The 23,786-nt window shown below is 36.4% G+C and overlaps 1 protein-coding gene across 11 annotated transcripts in view; it reads right to left on the bottom strand.

Annotated features, from left to right (window-relative positions):
- Positions 1 to 23,786, bottom strand: part of Ccdc30 (coiled-coil domain containing 30) — a 120,855-nt gene that overhangs the window by 83,571 nt on the left and 13,498 nt on the right. For 9 of the 11 annotated variants that reach the window (XM_005410602.2, XM_013507761.1, XM_005410601.2 and 6 more), the window contains 5 exons: positions 23,578 to 23,771; positions 15,847 to 16,000; positions 14,784 to 14,855; positions 10,115 to 10,230; positions 7,724 to 7,822 (listed from right to left, as the gene is read on the bottom strand). In XM_005410602.2, coding sequence (XP_005410659.1) covers positions 7,724 to 7,822; positions 10,115 to 10,230; positions 14,784 to 14,855; positions 15,847 to 16,000; positions 23,578 to 23,771 — 635 coding nt within the window. Of the gene's footprint in view, positions 1 to 7,723; positions 7,823 to 10,114; positions 10,231 to 14,783; positions 14,856 to 15,846; positions 16,001 to 23,562; positions 23,772 to 23,786 lie in introns of those variants that run through there. The other 2 variants (XM_013507760.1, XM_013507757.1) reach the window with 2 other exon arrangements.

Raw genomic sequence — 23,786 nt, 5'->3', positions numbered from 1 at the left:
CTTCTTTTATTCTTTAAAATAAAAAATAAAAAATTAAAAAAAAAATTACACCAGAAAGTGGTCAGCTTTGTGGCAGAGCTGTGCTCCAAGTGTTACGGCAGTCAGAGGGCACTCTTGTTACAACCTCAAAACCTGATACTGAACTTGTAAAAGCTTTTGCTATAAACACGTGTATATTTTCAGGTAAATCTTCCTGTGAGCTTTAACCCTTCAGAGAAATTATTTTTGAAAAACAACATACACAAAATCTGTTAGCAGTCTATGTCTAAAGTGATTTTCTGAAATGGTGAAGATACGTACACACAAAAAAGATGATAAGCGATCATGTTTTTGAGTGAGCCTGATTTCTAATGGAAATCATTCACACCCATTCCGAGAATAATTTGGAAATTAACTGATACAAAAGTTTGGGGCAAGCAATGGTTTCACTTCAGGGGCTGGAGATGTAACTCAGCGATGGAGCGCTCACCTGGCATGAGTCTGACTTTTTAGAGTGGGGCACTGCGCTTAGTCTCAGCATTGCAAAAATTTACTTTGTAAGTCAAACTTTTTATCTTGTATTACTATGAAGCCAATTTGTAAGGCAGAACTTATTAATAGTTTTTATCCAATGCATATAGTAAATGGATTAAAGCCTCCAGGGAAAATTATACTGAAGGATATTCATATTAGGATATGTAAATTTTGGTGTATTTATGAAAATTTTAATTTAACTTAAAAAAAATTTTAAAACCCCACAGAACGTGGAGCCTAAAGAATAATTTCCCTTGGAGATCCATATTTAAAAGACAAATTTCATTAGTTACTGTCAATACTTGGAACAGGGATCCAATAAAAACAAAAAGAGCTTGGAAGAAGTTCTCAACTATTTGGATAGTCAAGCAGACAGTATTCTTGGATGATGTCATTCCTATGGTTTGACAAAATGAGCCAGGACACCTCAAACCTAACCTCCCAACAGAAAAATAGGCAGCAGACCTGAAAAAGCGGGTCATGGGAAAAGAAATGAAGGCCATAATGACATAGTGAGGATAAGACACTTCTCACTACTACAAGTAGAATAGTGGGGAAAAAAACATGTAACAAGAGATGTTTGAGAAGAGACATTAGAGGAGCCTGATTGTTTAGAGTGGGGCAGGGTTAAGTGAGTACGACAGCTGCCAGGGGTTTCTACGTGGAAACACTTTGCAGAGGGGCAACGTGAGGAGAATCCCATAGGAAAATGGCAGTCTTGGGGAACTGACAGACACAGAAAGGAGTTAGGAAAAATGAAATGGAAGAAATGTGTGGAGCAAACTACCAAGGAAAAAGGAGCCTTACAGAGAAAGAACATAAGAAATCTCACCATGGTTTCACCAAATCTTTCCTGAAAATTAAGTCATGCATAATAGGGCAAAGCTGTGAAAACAGGCAAAGAATGAAGGAGTTGTAAAAAAAATTCTCAAGAGTTCATTGGGATGTGAGTTCTGACCACCCAGATAACAGAACCTATAACTACCCGGGTCACATCTAAAGAGCAGACTACTGTAGCCCTAGAATACTGCAATTCTACCATAAGAAAGCTTAGAAACAACCCAGAAGGAATCAAGCTATTCAGCAGGTAACTTATCCAACTGTGAAATTTAACCAACTATGAGAACAAAGTTTAATATTCTTTAAGCAAGACAGTAAAATACAGTCCTCAACAACATAAAATTCATAATGTCCAACATCCACTTCTAACAAAGAAATAACAAAGTGTGATATGACCTGAGGGAAAATGAGTCAACAGAAACAGACCCAGAAATAACAGAGTCTCCTTTTAGACATAATGAATAAAAATGGAACATATTTTCAGAAGAAATTATGAGATTTCAAGACATAAAAATTCAATATTTGAAATAAGGGAGGCTGGGGATTTAGCTCAGCGGCAAAGCGCCTGCCTGGCAAGCGCAAGGTCGTGAGTTTGGTTCCCGGTACCGGAGAAAAACCAAAAAAAAAAAAAAAAAAAGAAATAAGGGAGCCGGGCATGGTGGTGCACCCCTGTAATTCCAGCACTCGGGAGGCTGAGGCAGAAGGATTGTTGTGAGTTCAAGGCCAGGCTGGGCTACATAAGTGAGCTCAAGGGCAGCCTGAACTGCATAGCGGGACCCTGTCTCAAAAAGACCAAAAAAAAAAAAAGAAATAAGGGATCAATTGGATGGGATTAAATAAAAACACCATAGAAAAAATGAATGAGCTTGAAGACATAGCAATAGACATAATCAACTTGGAAAGATGAAAAAACTAGGAAAAAATAAGCAGAGCCTTTGAGATAACACCAAGGATCTAACACACATGGAATAAGAGTCACAGAGGTGAAGAAAAAAAATTTGAAAAGAAAAATGGCTAAAAATTTTCCATACTTGATGAAAACGATAAGCCCTTGGGACCAAGATGCTCAAATATTCTCAAACAAGAAACCAAGGTGAGTTATAATCAGACTGATAAAAAAAGAACTTGTAAATGCCAGAGAAGAAACAAATAATATGTAGAGAAAAGCAAAAATAATGCCTTGTCAGAAGCCATGACAGGAAGAAGACAAAGGCAAGCCATTTTTAAACCACTGGAAATAAGTTCCTTTAAAATTTGGTATCTAGTGAAAATATCTTCAAAAATTAAGGCAAGGGAAAGATAACAGAGAAATACCAGAAATCTGTTTCCTCACCTAGACAATTCCACTGGTGGAATCTGAGACAACTATGTCTACGGAATGGTTGTAACGTCCAGAGAAAGGGTTTTGATGTTAAATTGCTATAAAGTTCAATCAATTAGCTCTTGGTGCAGCAACTGTCCCCTAACCCCCAGTCCCGTGGCAGGCAGCACGAAGCAGTTCCTGAAGCAGATTACATGCAATCTGTGGGAGTCAGGGTGAGCAGCAAAGACCCTGTCCTTCAGATACAGGGGATCTGAGGGCACTGATGGCTAACTCTGCTTCCACTCATGTAGGTCCAGACTCAGAGCTGGGCAGCCATTGTTTCTACACCCCTACCTATCGCCACGAGCTCCTTCCTCTCCAGCTGAAGCAACGTCCAGGAGATTTAAAAGATCAGTATTCTTTTCCTCCTGTGGTTCATTTCTATGTTTTTCCCTTTTTGAAGCTAGATGCTAAAGAGTAGTACATTCAAATGCACCTGCATACACAGGGAAAACAGGAAAGTCTCTGCATATGCCAAGGAAAAGGCACTTGCTTAGAAAAGATCTGCCGAGATCTGAAGTTTATACTTCTGGTTAATCTGACCACACCGATGAACAAGTAAACAGGGGAAAACAACAGCAGCAGTAACAAAACCTGGAGAAGGCAGAGAACCTGATTTCCTGACTTACTACAGTGTTAGAGTCAAATGTCCAGTTTTCGACAATAACAACAAAAAGATCATAAGGAATTAAAAGAAACATGAAGGTACGGCCCACCCAAAAGAAAAAGAAAAGAAGCAGAAACTGACCCTGAAAAAGATCAGATGGTAAATCGACTACATAAAGATTTTAAAACAACTATTTTAAAGATGCTTAATGAGCTAAAAGAGATACAAAGAATGTCAAGAAAATGATGTGTGAATACAATAGAAACATCAATAAAGAGAAGAGAAACAAAAATTCTATAGCTGAAAACTCTAATAACTGAAATTTACTTTAGGAATTCAAAGGCAAATTTGAGCAGGCAAAAGAAAGACTTAATAAACTTGAAAATGGGGCTATAAAAATTATTGAGTTTGGGAAGCAAAAAAAATTTAATAGAAGTAAACAGTTTAATAAGCATTATCAAGCAGACCACCACAGATGCCCTTATTCAAACTATATCATAGTAACAGTCTTTTCAAGGCAATGCAGGCATTTTCTATCAAGCATGTCAAATTCCTCCCAGCTTTGCTGCATACAGTGGCACACCTGTAATTCCAGCCCTTGGGAAGCTGAAGCAGGAGGATCGTTGTGAGTTCGAGACCAGCCTGGGCTACAAAGTGAGCTCAAGGCCAGCTTGAACTGCATAGTGAGACCCTGTCTCAAAAAGACAAAAAACAAAAACAAAATTCTCCCAGCCTGTACAGTGTTAACCAATTCCAAAGCCAATTCCATATTTTCAGATATTTATTAACATGAGGACCTTACTGTCAGCTGCCAAAGTCTGTACTCATTCCCTAGGGTTAGCTTAGCAAAGTTCCACAGTCTGGGTGCTTAGAACAACACAAATTTATTCCTTCACAGTTCTGAAGGGTGGAAATCTGAAACCAAAGCATTAACAGGACCAGGGGAAAGGGAGACTCTGGTAGAATCCAGTCTTGCTCACCGCAGCTTCTTGTAGCACTGTCACCCTCTGATGTCCCTGGCTGGCAGCAACATCATTCCAGTCTCCCCACATATTGCCTTGTCGTCCTATGGCATGGCATTCTCCCCACATATGTCTACCTGGGATTTCTTTTTGTTATAATTGCCAGTCATACTGGGCTAGGGCCCATGCTAATAACTGCATTTTAACTGGGTTACATCTGCAAAGGCCCTATTGTAAAGAGGGTCACATTCATAGCTTCTAGGAGTTAGGGCTTCAACATATTTTTGGTGAGGCACAATTCAATTCATAAAAGAGACTAACATGTAGAAGATATAAAGAGCTCCTGAAACTCAGCAGCAAAAAGACCAATAGCTTCATCTACAATATGCAAATGATTTGAAGGACATTTTCTAAAGAAGAGATACAGATAGCCAATAAGTATATGACAAGATGTTTAATATCATTAGTTGTTCAGGAAGTGAAAATTAAAACCATGTTGAAGTACTACTTCATACCCTATGATAGTTAAAATAAAAATATGGATAATAAGCTGGGTACAATGGTACACGCTTATAATCTGAGCACTTGGGAACATGAGGCAAGAGGATCTTAAATTCAAGTTTCACGTGAGCAATTTAGTGGGGCCCTATCTCAAAATTAAAAATACATACATATACATAAATATATATATGGTCTGGGGATGTAGCTTCCATCCCCTTCCTACCCCAGTAGGTAGAATGCTCCTGGGGGTTTGATTCCCAGGACCACAAAAATATATCTATGAATAATAACAAGGGTTGGAGCTGGGGATTTAGCTCAGCGGCACAGAGCCTGCCTGGCAAGTGCAAGGCCGTGAGTTACACACAAACAAACCAAAAAACTATAAATAATAACAAGTGTTGATGGATGAGGTGGAGAAATTAGAACCCTGCTGATGGGAACATAAAATGGTACATTGCATTGGAAAACAGTGTGGCAGTTTCTCAAATGTTAAATGTTGAGTTTTCATATAACCCAGTAATTTCTTTCCTAAATATATTCCCAGAGAAATGAAAACAAATGTCCCCCCCCCAAAAAAATTGAAAATGAACATTCACAGCAGCATTACTCATAATAGCCACAAATGGAAACTATCAAACATTCAGTCAATAAATAGATAAACAAAATGTAGTATATATCTATACAGTGAAATATCATTCAGCTATCAAAGACTTAAAGTGCTGGTTCATGCTGTAATGATGAATCTTAAAAACATGCCAAGTGAAAGAAGGTACACATTAAAAAAAGAAAAAGAAGTTACACATAGAAGACTGCATTTTTTTTTTTCCAGTGCTGGGGACCAAACCTAGGACTTTGTACATACTTGGCAAAGATATACCACTGAGCTAAACTTTCAGCCCCCAAAGGACTGCATTTTTAAATGATTCCCATTTATATAAAATGTACAAGATAGGGGCTGGGGATTTAGCTCAATGGCACAGTGCCTGCCTGGCAAGCGCAAGGTTGTGAGTTCGATTCCTGATACCGGGAAAAAGCCCAAAAAAAAAAAAAAAAAAAAAAAAAGTACCAGATAAGAAAATTCATGGAGGCTGAAAATAATTCAGTGGTTTCCAGAGGCTGGAGGGAGAGGAAATAAGCAATGAGTAACCAGTGGGTATTCTTGGAGTAATGAAAATGTTCTAGAATTAGGTACTGGTAATAGTCGCATAATTTTGTGACTATCCTAAAAACCACTGAATGGCATACTCTAAAAAGTTATGTAAATTTTATGGTGGTAAATTTCAACTTTTTTCTTTTGCAGTGATAAGGATCAAGCACAGGGTTTTGTGCATACTAAGCAAGTGTTCTACCACTGGGCTCCATAGCTCCAGCCCAATATATTTTAGTTTTAAAGAGGAACAAATTTAGTTAAATATGTATAAAATCTGTGTGCTACAAGTTACAAAACACTGATGAGATAAACTAAAGAAGACTCAAGTGAATCAAAAGATATACCACATTTATGGAGTTGAGGGTTCATTGTTATTTGAATGTAATTCTCCCTTAAATTGGCCTGAAGATTACCATACAATCAAAATCCAAGCAGGTGTTTATGTAAAAGTTGACAAGCTGATTCTAATATATATATGGCCCTTCTTTTTTCTTTTTGATACCAGGAATCAAACTCATGACCTCAGGCTTGCCAGGCAAGTGCTTATACTGCTGAGTTATATCCCTGGCCCCCTAATATATATATGGGATGCAAGACAACTTTGAAAAAGCAAACTTCACACAAATTGGAGCTGTTACACTTTCTGATTTCAAGACTTATAATAAAGCTATAACATATAATTGTCCTTAGAATAAACACATGCATTAATGGAATAGAATAGTCTAGAAGTAGACCCAATGTAAAGGTGCCAGTGTAATTAAATAATGAAATAACTGTGTTTTCAACAGTGGTTCTGCAACAACTGGATATACATTTGGAAATGAGTGAGATTTAACTTTTATCTCACAGCATATACAAATCTTAACTGCAATAGATCATAAATCTAAATGTATAAACTACAACTATAAAACCTTTAGAAAAAAATAAAACCTTTAGAAGAAAGTATAAGAAATATATTTTGTGAGCTTAGGGTAAAAACGACTATGTAGCTAGGCATTTCAGGTCCTATCACAAAATGATAAAAGAAAACACTGATGAATCAAATCTTTAAAACTTTTACTCTTCATAGGCACTGTTAAGAAAACGAAAATACATGGCATAGGCTGAGAGAAAGTAACTACACTACATATACCTCTCAAAAGACCAGTATTCAAAGTAAAGAATGGCTACAACTCAGTGTAAAGAACACATATAAAACCATTAAGAATGAGTAAAAGATACGAGCAAATGCCTCACAGAAGAACATATGCAAATGGTCAATGAGTGTATAGAATATATCCATTGTCATTAAGACACCCTCAAAAAAGGCAATTAAAGCCACAATGAATTACTACCATTACCTACTAGGTACATATTGGTACTTACTTCAATCTGTCTTGAGTTTAACTGCTTTGCTCAGTACTTCAAAGGCCGGTCATGTAGAAGAACTGGATGTTGTACACATTGGAGCCTACACTTTATCAATTGTCTGCAACACTTAATTAAGTTCAGTATGGTTCCAACAACCCGCCCACACTCTACTATTGGTTGATTCTACAAACAGCTCTCTTTGATGATTTAAAATGCTCCTATGAAACAATCTACCACATTCTTAACATTAATTGTTCTCTGTGGGAAGAAATGCCACCTATATCCCAATTTCTTCTTCCCCTCTATTTGGCTGAACAATACAAAAATCATAGGGAGAAGAAAGTAGCAAATGATTAGCACCAATTGCTCTAATATACTCTATAGAAATGTAACTCATTTAAAAATTAGAAATCAGAAAATGCGGAACTTTAAAATACCTGTACTTTCTGTTCAGGACCCACAGTTTTTTCAGGGGAGTGGTTTCCCAGTTGCTTATTCTTTGGAGATTCAGACATCTCTGCTTTAAGTTTTTCAACCTTAAATACAAAAGTAAACGTCTTTTAGACTTCTCAATTATTAACTACATTATTGCTTTGTTTAAAAAATACGTAAATAATACATGAAAGTTTTCTTCTTGTAAAACATCTACAACACATAGATACAGGCTAAAAGGTAGTATTTTCACACTGCACCTCCGTTCCAGAAGTGCCACTGCTTGGGACGTGCCCTTCCTGCCCTTTTCATGGCTAAACACACTTGTATTAAACATTTAGCTGTATTCAGAGGTACTAGGTACCTAATTTACAAAGACTAGGATACCTTAAAAATCTTCGTGTTTATTCATTCTTTTTTAAAGTTGTATTTTTCATCGTCACAAAATGCATATAACACAAAATGCAGCATGTTAAACACTGTTAAGTGCACACAGGTCAGTGGCAGGAAGCACATTCACACGGCTGTACAACCACCCATCTCCAGATCTCTCTTCACCTTGCAGTGAAACTCTCTACCCATGACACGACACTCACTACTGCTCCCTCCTCTGGTCCCTGGCAGCCGCCATTCTACTCCATGATTCTACTCTACGATTTTGACACTCCAAGGACCTCACATAAGCAGAATCACATACTATCTGTTCTTTTGTGGTGAGCTTATTATTTTTATCATACTGTCTTCAAGATTTACTCATGTTGAACCATAAGGCAGAACTTCCTTCTATTTTAAGACTGAATAATATGCTGCTATATATATGTACCCCATTTTTCTTTTTTATTTATTGTGGGCATTTGAGTTGCTTCTACTTTTTTTATTTTGGTACAGAGGACTAAACTCAGGGCCATCCCCATCCCTTTCATTTTGGGTGCCTGAGACAAGGTCTTGCCCAAGCTATGCTCAAATTTGCAATCTTCCTGACTCAGCCTCCCAAAGTGCTGGGTTTACAGGCATGTGTCACCACATCAGATGGATTTCACTTTATGGCTGCTGTGAATAACGTGGCTATGAGCATGGGTGTACAAATACATGTTTGAGTCCCTGCTTCAGTTTCTTGGGTATATATACCCAGAAGTGAAATTATAAGGTCGCACAGTAATTATTGGTTTAATTGTTTGAGAAACTTCTGTACTGTTTTCCATTGTGACTGCAGTAGTTTACATTTCCACCAGCAATGCACAAGGATTCCCATTGCTCTACATTCTCATCAGCATGTGTTACCTTCTGTTATTTCACTAGTGATTGGTCCAGTGGGTATTTACTCATTTTCAAAACAAAATTTCTACAGTGTCTCGTATTATACCAGGCTAATACTGTGTTTAACATTAGCAATAGGATTGTGAAATTAGTATAAACTACAATTGAAGAGACATTGCAGAATTTGGAAGTATACATTAAAAATCAATAAATTGCTAAGAAGGAGTGGTTTAAAAAGAATACAACTAAGGGCTTAGTGTTAAGAATCCCAAACATATCCAAACAATAGAGTCATGTTTTGTGTTTGGTAAATGGGTTAACTATAAGCCTACTAAAAAGAAAAGCCTCTAGATTCATGTGATAGCAATAATGTTACTGTTTAGCATATGTAGTTAAACATGTATAAAATGCAAACATCAGTAGACTGTACCTAAGTCAAATTACAGTAGGATTTGTAAGCAGAGATATTGTAACCATAAGTATCAGTTCTCCTGAAGGATGAATTTAGGTGATGTGTATCTGTGTTACTCAAGCTGCTGACTGTTACTGCAGAAACAATAAATAAATCCCAAGAACTAAATTAAATTTACGGTGACAGTTTACGGTGATTATCAGATCGCCTGGATTAACAGACTAGAACATTAGTAAGGCACACTGCTGGGCATATCTGTGGAAGGGTCTAGCGATTGCTGGCCTATGGGTCAGGAAACAGAGTGGGAAGAACCAGCCTAATGCGGGTGACACCGTCCAATCGGCTTGCAGCCTGGATGCAACAAATGGGAAGTAGGAAGAAGTCCGCCTGTGTTATAACAAGTTTCATTCGGTTTGAGTGGGGGCGTGTTTTCCTACTGTCACTGCCTGTGGACCTCAGATTTCAGTTATTCTAAGGTCTTTCAACACAGAGTCAGAATGACAGCTCCCCAGGGAGTTTCCAGGGCTTCAGTATGAGATTGGTCTTACATCATTAAGCCCTCTTGTTCAGCGGCTTCCAGATTTTTGCGTTGAGCAGCTGGATTCCTACCATTGTGGACTATCTCATCTCTCATCCTGTAAGTTTATTTAATAAATCTTCATATATATATATATACATATTTCCCATTGATTGCGTTCGCCTGGAGAACCCTAACTAATACACTTACCATTTCTCCAAGCACTTTTTTTTCTGAGTCAAGTGCTCGAACCCGGCTTCTTAAGGCCAAAATTTCCTCGTCCAGTCTCTGATTATGCTCTTTTGCTTTCTGTAGGTCAATTGTATCTGAAACAGAGACAAGGACACAGCTGGCTAACCTGGGTTACAGTTTCAGCTGGGGAGGCACACGTAAAAACCTCTGCAGTGCCATTTCCAGCCCTCTTCTCAGTCCTGCCCTGCACGTGCATACGTGGTTTTGCATAGGAGAGGCACTGACTCTCAAGTGCAGTCCTGGAACGCTCTGCCAACCTACAGAGACAGAACAGAAAATCTTTATTCCCCACACTAGACTAATGAATTAGACTTCTTTTTTTTTTTTTTTTCCGGCACCAGGAATCAAACTCACGACCTTGCGCTTGCCAGGCAGGCACTGTGCCGCTGAGCTAAATCCCCAGCCCCTGAATTAGACTTCTTGAGTGTAGCTTTTCTAGCAGTAGAGACTGCTAGGATGTGGAATTTTAAAACAGACGAACTTCCCTTCTGAAAGTTAAGTGACTGAGAAAATGATCTTCCTAGCTTCCCTTTCATCCTACCTTTCACACACCTGAGAAGTTTCTAGACACTTCGGCTCATCAGTAGTAGGCTCCATAGATGACTGAAGCGGTGAGCTAAGGGCAATGAGTGGTCAGGTTTTGCAAGCTAAATAAAGTTGATCCTTCAAATCCATCTCTCTGCCTCTACCAGTACATATAAAATAGCGGTCCCCTCTCTGCTTAGAGAAAGAGAGAGGTCCACCTTGGTTAAGACCTGTTAAGATCAACACTCACCAAGGTTTCGATAGTACAAACCTGCTGCCTGGAACTTCCCTGTTTTCAGCTTTTTTTTTTTTTTTTTTTTGTCTTTTTGAGACAGGGTCTCACTATGAAGTTCAGGCTGGCCTTGAGTTTACTTTGTAGTCCAGGCTGGTCTTAAACTTGCAACAATTCTCCTGCCTCAGCCTTCCGAGTGCTGGGATTACAGGTGTGCGCCACCATGCCTGGCACCATTTTTAATTTGTTTCTCGTTTTTCTTTTGCTGCTTTTAAGTTACCTTTGCTTTCCTTCTTTATTGCTTGTTTCATTTTTGTCCTATATTAATTTTTCTTTTATTTCTCCCTTGCTTGACTCTATTTTGTCACCTTAGATTTTTTTTTTTAATTTGAGGAATATTGAAAACACTAATAATCATTCACAATTTTACTTCTTTAAAAAATATACACTCTATACATATATACACCACACACACACACACACACACACACACACACACACACACAGAGACACACACCAACATACACGATAGGAGTTTGCCCTTGCCTCTGCAATATTTTAAGAAACAACGTTATCCAGTACTATCTGCAACTTAACCACTTGGGGTTAAGTGTTATTGTTACAGAGCAATCGTTATGAAGCTTTTTTTTCCCATTTCTTATTTGGAACTATTTTTTTCAGTTACATTTAATACAGAGAACATATCTTAAGTGTTCAGTTCAGTTAACTTTTACAATTTTGCATATCCATGAACTTCATCCAAAAAGCAAGGAGAACATTTTCATTACCTCAGATACTTTCTTCATGTCTCTTGCACTAAGTTTTCTACTATCATTTATCCCTACAGCAACTTTCTGACTCCTGTCTCCACAGATTAATTTTGCTTGTTCTTGACTGTCACCTAGATGGAATCCTACAGTCTTTGTAGTATTTGTGCCTGACGTCTTTCACTCAACATAAACATAAATTCTTCTGTATTCTTGCATCCTTACTGTGTTCCTCTTTACTGCAGAGTAGTATTTAATTTTATAACACAATTAGTTTTCTATTCTCCCATTTCATTCTGGATTCTTCTGCCCAAATGTGCCGTAATTTGTGTCACTTTTTCTCTACTGACCAGTGTTTTGATTTAGGTTGTTGCAAATGTCTTGCAAACAATGCTGAAGTCATTGTCCTCGTTCATCAGTCTTTAACATTATTTATAAAAACCAAATTCCACAATTCTCGGGACCCATAGTAATAAAAACAGGGAGAAAGCTCTTTGCAAATGGGAAGAAGACTAAGAGGTGGAGGCAAGGGGGAGGGAAGCAGGGGAAGGGGACATAAAAAGAATTAAGATATATTATCTACCCGCACCACTCCCCATGATGAATATAATCATTATGTACTGCAAACATACTTATAAAAATAAAAATTAAAAATTCTCAGCACCATCAAACAAGCAAAAGGATCAGAAATGGGATAGCTGGGCCAAAGGAGATGTGCATTTTAAAATGTATAATAGGTAAATAAAAATAAATTTTTAAATATGTCCTGTTGTCAAATTATTCTTCAAAAAATTGCACAAAGTTACATTCTTACAACCAAGTGTGACACTGCCCATTTCTGCACACTGAATACTACCAGCATGTTTAATCTTCACAAATTTTAAAAGTACATTGGAACAATGGAATAACTGGAATAAGTATTGTTTTATTGATCACAAATGAATTATAGACTCAGGGCAGCAGTTACTTACAACGTTCATGAAATTACCCCAGCATCACTGCAATTCCACTGCCATCCTAGTGTACACCAGCTCAGAGTGAGCCTATGAAAGGATACACACACCCCAAACTCAAATATGAAAACCTAATTGACACTATACCGGACATGCTACTCTACAACTTGCTTTTTTCACTTGGTAATATATCACACATCTATTCATACTAGTGCACCTAGCTCTGTGTCATCTTTAGTACTAACTTCAAGGTGTTCGCTTGTGCAGCCCCTTATTTAACCAGTCCATTCTTGTTCAGCACGTTGTATTTGACTATCCAACAAGTTACTTTTTACTACCTATAATTTTCTAAGTACATTTATGTTCATTAGGGATACTGAAATGTCTGACTGGGTTTGGTATCACAGCAATGCTGGTCACTTAAAGTTAGAAATTACTCCTCTTTCTTTAATTTTTTTTGTGAGAATTTATGTAAAATTAGTATTATTTATTCCTTATACATATGTTAGAATTCACTAATGAAACCATCTGAGCCTAGAATTTTCTTTGTGGGAATATTTTAAACTATAAATTCAATTTACTTAATGAATTTAGGGCTTGAATGAAATTTGGGAATTTGTTTTGTAAAGAACATGTCTATGTCATTCGGGCCATTAAACTTATTGGCACAGAGTTATTCATAATATTTACTTATTATCTCTTTAGTCTATAGAAACATTTTCTCTTTCATTAATATTAACAAAAGTTAATTTGTGTTTTTGTCATGATCAGTCTAGTTAGTAGTTTATCAGTGATACTGACCTTTCTGAAAAACTAGCTCAATGTTCCACTGATTTGCTCTATGGTAGTCCTGTTTTTAGTTTTATTTGATCTAATCCCTATGTAAATATTTCCTTTCTTCTGATTGCTTTAGATTTAATTTGCCCTCTTGGGATTTGTGATATTAAGTTTACATTATTCTGTGCTCTTTCTTTTTTTTTTTGGTTTTTCTCTGGTACCGGGAACTGAACTCAGGACCTTGCGCTTGCCAGGCAGGCGCTTTTGCCGCTGAGCTAAATCCCCAGCCCCTCTGTGCTCTTTCTTAATTTCCAGTATAAACATTAAATACAGTAAGAGTCTCCCCACATACTAAATTAGCTGCATTTTACAAAGGTTGAGAATATTATGTTTTCATTTTATTCATCTCAAAATATGTTCTGATATCCCTTTCAAATTTTTTCTCTAAGGGCAGGGACTATTAAGAAGTATACTGTTTAATTTTTAAATATTTGAGGATTTTAAAAATGAATTTCTGGAATTCACCTTTAGTTTAATTCTGTTATGGTGAAAGACAGAATTTGTATGATTTCAGATTTTCCAAAGAGATTTCCTCTATTGGCTCAGGCGGTCTCTCCTGGCGAAGGTTCCACAGGTACATGAAGAATGTATATTCTGGTGTAGTTTTTCTATAAATATCAACTAGGTTGCATTGGGAGGAAGTACCGTAGGTTTTCTATCTCTTTACTGCTTTCTGATTGCTTGGTCTATCAGTTACTAAGAAAGCAGTGTTCATTTTATAATCATATTCATATATTTTTGAAAAGGAAGTTGTACCTAATTTTGGAATTATATAAAAATGGTAAATATATTTTATATTTATTACTATTAAAATACTCAGATTTTGTTATAACGCTGACAGCTGGTGGCATTTTTAGAGAGCCAGGCTAAGGTCAGATTGACTAATGCACCATTGATTCCAGAACCACTGGCTTCCTAGTGAACAAACATATAAAGTGTTAAATGCATTATAAAGTGTGTTGGTCTGTGACCCTGGTAAAATATGTATGATTTGGTCAGACAGAAGGTTTCAAACAATAGCTGTAATATTTAATGTAGCTTTTGGCTGACACACTTAACCTTGGGATGACTCCGTTTCCTTACCTACAAAATGAATAATAACCACTATTTGGAATTGTTGTGAGTGTTACCGATAACCTAGGTGCAGTGTGGGCACTTAGTAGGCAATAAGTGTTGGTAGGAGTAATAGCAATAGCAGCAGTAGCAACACTAGTAGTAGTACTTATTATTCTAATTACTAATGTTATTTAGAAATATTTAATATAGAAGATATTATTATTTAATATATTATTATATCTGCTGGAATGACTCACCATTTTCTTTCAATTTTATGAGATTTTCTTTCAGTTTCCCAATTTCTAGTTGAGCTTTCTCAAGTGCAGAATCTAAAAGAAAACAGGAAGGAAATATTTGTGTGAGAAGAAAATGAGGCCTGAGTGTGCAGCTCTGTGGTGGAGTGCCTCCTTGCAGGCCCTGGGTTTGATACCCAGTCCTGGGGGGCGGGCAAATGATTAGTGATAATAAGCAAATTTCAAATAACTTGTCTTTGAATTTTTTTTAAGTACTGGGATTGAACCCATACCCCCAAACACGCTCATCAAGTGCTCTACCACTGAGCTACCTCCCCAGCCCCTTTTATTTTGAGACAGCATTTCACTAACTTGCCTGCCCAGGCAGTCCTCAAACTTACAGCGATCTTTCTGCTTTAGTCTCATGAGTAGCTGGAATTACAGAGGTGCAGCACTGTGCCTGGCTTTTTAAAAAATGTTTATGATCCTAAAGTAACCTGCATATTGAATTTTTTTGTTTTGTTTTGTGTTGTTTTTTCTTCTGGTACCAGGAATCAAACTCATGACCTTGAGCTTGTCAGGCAGCCGCTGCGCCACTGAGCTAAATTCCCAGACCTTGCATACTGAATCTGAAGAAGACTCAGCCTGAGTTCTTTAATCTCAAATTATAAATATAGAAAACAGATGACTTAAAAATTTAAGCTTCATACTAAATTCTAGATAAAGCAAAAATTTAAATACAAACTAAAAGCCAAAAAGTACTAAAGAAACAAACAAACATTTTCAATAATCTTGTAGTGAAGAAAAGGCCTTACACATGTGGGCCAGACCGATAGAAAAAAGAGAAGGAGAGGGAGGAGGAGGGGGAGGGGAGGGGAGGGAGAGAGAGAGGGAGGGGGAGACGGATGGCCTTGAACTCACAGCAATCCTCCTGCCTCAGAGGGAAGAAAGGGAGAGTAAAGAGAGGGAGAGGAAGTGTACTTCTGTTCTACTTTTTCTTATGTTCCACTTTGAGAAAAGATCAGTGAACTTTTCATTTCTGAACTTAAAACATGGTCAGAAATGGTCATCGGAAACCACCGCTCACCTAACTGACTCAGTTCTTTCTCCTTTACTTGCAGTTTATTCGTGAGCCTTTGGATCTCTTCCTGGGCCATCCCCAACCTGTTTGCTATGTGTTCGGCATCTCTCTCTACGCAGTTTTGTGGTGTTTTATCTTTACCCAGGTCTTCACTATGAGACTGAAATGAAACTACTGTTAGTAATAAAACAAACAGTAAATGTACTTGTATGATATTTCACTATTTTCTATGATGTTTAAAAGCCAATAAAAAGTAGCAAACATTTCATTCATGTACATTTTTTATTAGGTTAAACTAAATAAAATTGAATTTTGTTTTTATTTGTAACCATATAATTTCATGTTTGTGATTATAAAAACAGGAATTTAACCACAAAAACAATATCATCTGAGATTATATTCCTTATTTATATAATACCTTAAATGCAGCATACAAAATGCTTTCACATTAAGTATTTCATTTAATGTCACAGCATGCACATACTTGACAAGTTTCAAATTCTATTTAGAGCCCCTCTTTTGCAATTATTTCCAAATACTTTAAGAGATAAGAAATTTAGTCTCAGTTATATTTTGCTTTTGATCCTCAAGAGATTATTATATAAGAATTACAGTTTTTTCTGAGATTAAAAACCCAAAATACCATCTATATATCAAAACCAATTTGAACATTACTATATTTCTATACTACTATAGAAAAAATACATTCTATATTTCTATATTACTATATTTCTTTGCAATATTTTTTATTAACATAGATTTTTACAACCATAATTCCAACCTATGTACAAGCTTCTCTCTGGCTTTTTAAAATTTAGCATCATATCAGGAATATCTTTCTACACTGCTGTAGAGACTTTTCTTTTTTGGTACTGGGAATCAAACTCAGGACCTTGTGCTTGCTAGGCAGGCACTTGTGCCGATGAGCTATATTCCCAGCCTGCTGTATAGACTTTGCTTAGCCATTTTTAAATGTAAATCATCTCAGTATTTATTTATTTATTTATTTATTTGGTACTGGGAATCGAACTTAGGACCTTGCACTTGCGAGGTAGATGCTGTGCCACTGAGCTATATCCCCAGCCCCTAGACTTTGTAATAATGTTTTTTAAAGTTACGTAGTATTCCAGAGTAGATATGCCATTTATATAATCATTTATAATCATGGATAGTATCCAGTTTTGCTGTTGAAAGTAATGCTATGATATATAGTTTCATCTACATATTATATATATTTCCCTTACTTTGGTTACTTCTCATGGTTAAATTCTCAGTATACATATTCTTATGTATATAATATTTCCCCAGATCAAGATATTAAATTCCATGAGAAGAGTCTGTTATATTTGATATAGCATGATACAGATTCTAAAGAATTCCTCAAGAGGATTCTTTTTTTTTGAGACAGGGTCTCATTATGCAGGTTGGCCTTGAACTCACTTTGTAGCCCAGACTGGCCTTGAACTCACAGCAATCCTCCTGCCTCAGCCTCCTGAGTGCTGGGATTAAAGTCCTGCACCACTATACCCAGCTAGGAATTCTAAATATATGTGTGAAGAAGTATGTATAGTCTGAATGTGATTTTTTTTAAGTGCAGGAGATCAAATCCAGGGCCTTGCATATGGTAGACACCTCTGCTACCACTGAGCTATGTCCTCAACTCCCAGTGTGATTTTATTCTTCTGTGGTATTGGGAAATTGAACCTGGGCATTGTATGTGCTGTGCAAGCGCTCCACCACTGAGCTGCATTCCCAGCCCTTTCTTTATCTTAGATTTTAAAGAAAATTTTTGAAACAAGTCACTAAACTGCCCACCTGGCCTCCAACTTGCAATCCTTCTGCCTCAACCTCCTTAGTCTATAACACATATTCATTATTTAAACATTAATACATTCAATGAAAATCAGCTATTGCTGATTTGGGGTGATGATTATTTTCTTGCTCCCCAACTTTTGTGATGTTTTTATGCACAATTTGATCTTCTTTACAGTAGGAATCTATATTTTTTTTTACATTTGGACAAATTCAGCTAAAAGCTTATTTGTAATTAGCTATTATTGAGTAAAGGATTACAATTGTTTAAAATAACACTTAGATTTTGGGGGGGCTGCTGCTCAGGTTCTTGATGTTCTCTTTGCAGAGAATGATGGATTTATTAAATTTTTCCTTAACTAAAATCAAGAAATAAATATAGTTTACATTAATCAATCTTCATGAATAAAAATCAGCTTATATCCAAAATGATAACAAATTTATATCAAAAAAAGCCTTAGTCTAATCCATTTTATGAGGTTAGATAATAGATTATCAACCAGTCAATACTGATTCCTAAAGAAACTTTTAAAATTACTCTTAAAAATAAATCTATAGGACATAAATATATTGTGAAAATGTAGTATTAAAGTTCCATGAGAGAATAATTAGAGAGGTCATGAGTTTAACTCCCGGTACAAAAAAAAAGGAGAGAATAATTAGGAAAAATTACCTAAAAAGCTGCTTTAGAGAGGCAACAATGTAAAGCAGGTTGATTAATACTGGGATGGATATTAAAATCTGACAAAGTTAAAAGTTAAATATACTTCTCATACAATTCCGTATTATATTCCTAGCTATATAACCAAGACAAAGGAAAGCATGTGCCCACATAAAGACTTGTACATGCTACAGCAGCTTTAATTGAAGAATCACATTGGAATCTCACTCATAAACACAGATGCACAATTTAAAAAATTCTACCAAACTTAATAATTTTATAAAGGATAATATATCATAAACAAGATGGATTTATCCCAGGTATGCAAGGTCATTTTAACATTGAAAAATAAAAAAAAAACAAAAAACATTGAAAAATAAATCAATACATTCTCATATGAACAGATTAAAGTCCTAAATTATTTTATTATCCCAGTCAATACTACAGAAAAAATTTTTGTAAAATTCAGCATTGATTCCAAAAGAAAAAGAAAAGAAATCATTAGCAACCTGGGAATAAAAGTGAACTTTCTTAAACCAACAAAGAATATTATTTTTAAAAGAAAAACTTTCAGCAAAGATCATCTTTAATAGTGAATCACTGGCAGCTTTCTCTCTGAAATCATTAATAGAATAAGATGTTTGCCATTTAATATGTTACTAGAGATACTAGCCAGTGTAGTAAGGCAAGAAAAAGTTTAAAAGGAATAAGGTTTAGAAAGGAAAAACCATATCACTATTTTGAGATAAATGTAGATATAAAAATTTTTATATCACGAATAAATTATTAAAGTAAATGATAAATTTTGACAAGATTACTAGATAGTCAATATGTAAAAATATAGTTTTAAATACTAGCAACAATTAATTAGAAAATTAAAAAAAAATTTAAAGATAGCATTTACTATTAATAGTGTCTAAAAATATGAAATACCTGGGACTGAATCTAATAAAAATGTGCAAGATATTTGTGGGAAAAATTGTAAAATCTTACCAGGTAAAGAGTTCTTGATTAGAACAGAAAAACCATAAAAGATTGGTAAACTGAACTACGTGAAATTTTTTTTTTGTTTTTTTTGGTACCGGGAATCAAACTCAGGACCTTATTCTTGCCAGGCAAGCACTTGTACCACTGAGCTATATCTCCAGCCCTGAGCTACATTAAATTTGATAACTCTTATTCTTTAAAAGACATCATTTAGAATGTTAAAAAAAAACACAGAGTAGGAGAAAAAGTATTTGCCGTACACATAACCAGCAAAGGACTGGGGACCTTGATATATACAGAGTTTTATAAAAAATACAAGTTGAAATACAACTTTAAAAATACAATTTAAAATAGGCAAAAGACTGGGATGGGCACTATCAAAATAGGAAATCCATATGACCAATATCCATACCAATTTCATTAGTAATCAGTGAATTAATAACTTTTTTTTTTGTCTTTTTGAGACAGGGTCTGCCTATGCAGTTCAGGCTGGCCTTGAACTCACTTTGTAGCCCAGCTGGCCTCGAACTTGCAACAATTCTCCTGCCTCAGCATCCCGACTGCTGGGAATACAGGCATGTGCCACCACCCCCAGCTCAGTGAAATAATAATTAAAACCAACATGAGATATCATGACGCATCCAACAGTTCACAAAAATTTGAAAGTCTGATGATATTAAGGGCTGCTGAGGAGAAAAGGAACCTTCTTACAATACTGGTGGCAGTACAGAGTGGAACTGCTACTTAAAAAGACAATTTGGGGGCTGGGGATTTAGCTCAGCGGCAAAAGTGCCTGCCTGGCAAGTGCAAGGTCTTGAGTTCGGTTCCCGGTACAGGAGAAAAACCAAAACCAAAAAAAAAACAGACAATTTGACATAATTTGATAAAGATGAACATCCACATAGTCTGGTTCCCTAAATTTGAGTACACACCCTACACAATTCATAGTGACAAAGTGGATAAAAAACAATATGTTCATAACAGATATAAATAGGAAATGTCAAATCAATGTAGAATGGACATTGTCACATAGTCCCACAGTGGAATAATATATACCAATGGCAAGCTAATTAAGGGATAAATACACATTTGATCCTCTAGTTCACATAATGTTCAAAAGATAGGCAAAGTATACTGCTGTATGTATTTTTAGGTATGGAGACCTTTGTAAGAATAAAGGTTGTGATCAGAAAAACACAAAGGGAATTTCTAAGGTATCAGCGGTGTATTCTTTTTTTTTTTTTTGGTTTTTCTCCGGTACCGGGAACCGAACTCACGACCTTGCGCTTGCCAAGTAGGCGCTTTTGCCGCTGAGCTAAATCCCCAGCCCCATCAGCGGTGTATTCTTGACAGGGCTCCCAGTTACTGGCTGTTTTCTCTATATTTGTTAAATGGAGCTCATAAGTTTTATCATTTTTCTTCATACATGATGTATTTCACAATAAAGTATTTTTTAGAAATTTTCTATTATCACTGGCATTAAATGTCATCTCTTCATTCTCTGCCAATCAGCAAAAAAGTAGTTCAACACATTTTGATATACCTATACATAAGAATATAATGTTGTCAAAAAAGACTAAGGTGATACATACACACTAAATATGGAAAACTATGTGTAACTGCATACAATTTGTATTTTAAATGAATGGAAATTTTCAGAAAGGATAAATAAAAACGGTTGATTGTACTTTTATTTTAAAATGTTCAATTAAAAATGGTTGCTAGTGGTAATTTAGGAGTACAGAATTGAGTATATGGGTAAGATGATTTTTTAAAATTCTACTTTATTTTGCTTGTGTTTTTAAACTATGTGCTTTAAGTAAAAAAAAAAAAAAATTAAAGCAAACATTATTTCAAAAATGGTTGGCAAACAGATCAGGCCTTCTAAAGTTCTTGAGCTTCCAAGTCACCATATGAGGTCCCTTTATATGGAATGACTCTTCTGCTTGCTTTATGCACAGATGAGTTTAATATTAGCTTGCACAAAATATAACTCTGGAGGCAGCAAAATTTGAACAAGTTACATTTCAAATTCAAAAACCATCTTTAGAAAATTTTTTTTTTTTTTTTTTGGTTTTTCTCCAGTACCGGGAATCAAACTCACGACCTTGTGCTTGCCAGGCAGGCACTGTGCTGCTGAGCTAAATCCCCAGCCCCGAAAATCTATTTTAAAACTTTTTAAATGTATAATTAACATAACCAACTGTACATGTTTACAGTGTACAATGTTTTGTCACATGTACATACTCATTGAATCAATACAACTGGAATAAGGAAAATGTCCTTTACTCCAAAAAAGTTTTGGTGCCCCCTTGTAATTCATTCTTTCCCTGCCACTGTCTCCAAGCAACCACGGATCTGGTCCCATTATTATACATTAACTTTTATTCTCTATTTTCAATAAATGGTATTATAGACTATATTCTCATTTTGTCGTTCATTCAGATGATTATTTTAAGATTTATCCATTTTGTGTTTATTCTTTTTTAATCACTAATATTCCAATGTACAGATCAATACCTTCATCTGCTGATGAACATTTGAATGGTTTCCGGTTTCAGGTTTATTACAGTTAAAGCTGTTATAGGTTATGTAGAAGTCTTGATGTGGGCATATGTTTCTATTTCTTTTGGGTATATACCAAGGAGTTGAATGGCAGAGTTTGGTGGTATGCCTAACTTTTCAAGAAAATGCCAAACTATTTTCCAAAGCAGTTGTATCATTTTACATCATTTTTTGCAATGGTTGATACATTGTGTCAACTTGAGAAGTCTAAGCGACTCAGCAGGGGGCCAAGTTCCTCACTTTGTGAACATCCTGAGCCTTTGCAAGAGGAGAACATGGAGATAATGTGAGTGCTACAGCCCCCGAGGGGCGGGTGGACTGCTTACCAGGAACATAACCTATACAAGGAAGGAAAAGGGGCTGCTTTCCTTCACTTTTCTCTCGTTGCTTTGCTGTTCTGCCACCTTGAACTGTTGCCCCTGGGCCATGCCACCCTGCCTTGGAGCTGGCCGAGTATGGACTGAAACCTCCATAAACTGTTTTGGATATTGGGTATTTTGTCTTAGCAATGAGAGAAGAGTAACCAAGACAGTTATCAACAGGGTTAGAGAATTCCATTTGCTTCACAGTCTCACCAACATTTGATATGGTTAGTCTTAAAAGATTAAGTTTAGTCTTTCAGCTTTTTCTGAAACATAAATCAGATTGTTAATTCTCCTCTTAAAACCATTTAGTGATTTTCAGACCTTCTAAAACAAAGTAATCACTTATTCATTCAAAAACACATGTATAACTGGATGATGGTACATGCCTCTAATCCCAGCTACTTGGGAGGCTGATACAGGATGATTACAAATTAGAAGTCCACATGGGCAATTTGGTAAGACACTGTCTCAAAATTAAAACATGAAAAGAGATGGGTATTTAGTTCAGTGGTACAGTGCTTGCCTAGCATGCATGAGGCTCTGGGTTTAACCCCCAACACCACAAGAAGTTTGTGTGTGCGCGTGTGCATGAGTGTATGCGTGTATGCCAGGCACATTATGGGTGTCAAATCCAAAGCTGTTGGCTTAGCCTATGAGTTTTACTAGGAGGTGGTTCTTGAAACTAGTTCCAGCCACAGTTCTCTGCATTTAGTCGCATGAAGCAACACACATCGGCCACTTTGTTCCCTGTGCCTGGAGTGCCTTCCCCGGCCTCTCCATCTAGCTAACATCCAGGAAGCTTTCAAAACATTACTCATCATCATCTCCTTATTGGTCACTGTACCCATCCTCTCCGACTTGGCCTGAGTTTTCCAAGCCTTCTGTGCCTTCCTTAGCCTAGAACTCTCTACACTGAACTATAACCCCTTTCTTATCTCCTTCCTCTATCAGTTGAGAAGTTCTGTGTGAGTCCAGATCAAGTTTAATTCCAATTTGTTTCTACATCCAGTAGTAAAAAGCCTGGCATAAGTTCTCCATAAATAACAGTCCTGCTAATTAATAAGTATGAAGTAGTCTACAGCTTTACCTACGTTGTTATTTCATTCTCAGGACCATCCTGTGGCGTACTTTTGTCGACGTCAGACTTTATAGATGTGGAAGCTGCGGCTCACAAACGTTAACTAACTTGTTCTAATACACACCGCTAGTTAAGTGCCAGAGGAAATCTTTTTAAATCCAAAGCCTGTATTCTGAAGCATGATTAAACTGGCTTCCTGATATTTTAAAGAGTGAATGATTAAATGAATGAACACATTTAAAACTGGCCCTTACTCAATTTTGGAATACCTGGGGAAATTCCTTCTGTGAGTTACTGCTCATAGGTTTTTGAGACTCTGACTTGGAGTCTGCAAGTTCAAGTTTCCCCAAGAGCGTACTTCTTTCTACCAGTAAGTATGCAATCTCTTCACTGGGGCCATTCAGGGCTATTTTCGACAAGCCCTCTTCACACAACATTTCTTCAGATTCCTCTATTTGGACTTCTGTTGGGAATAAAC

The sequence above is a fragment of the Chinchilla lanigera genome, unplaced genomic scaffold (genome assembly GCF_000276665.1).
Source record: "Chinchilla lanigera isolate Chin_1 unplaced genomic scaffold, ChiLan1.0 scaffold00136, whole genome shotgun sequence".
In the NCBI taxonomy this organism is placed as follows: domain Eukaryota; kingdom Metazoa; phylum Chordata; class Mammalia; order Rodentia; family Chinchillidae; genus Chinchilla; species Chinchilla lanigera.
The sequence above is the reverse complement of the archived record's forward strand: the minus strand, read 5'-3'. Positions and strand labels throughout refer to the sequence as shown.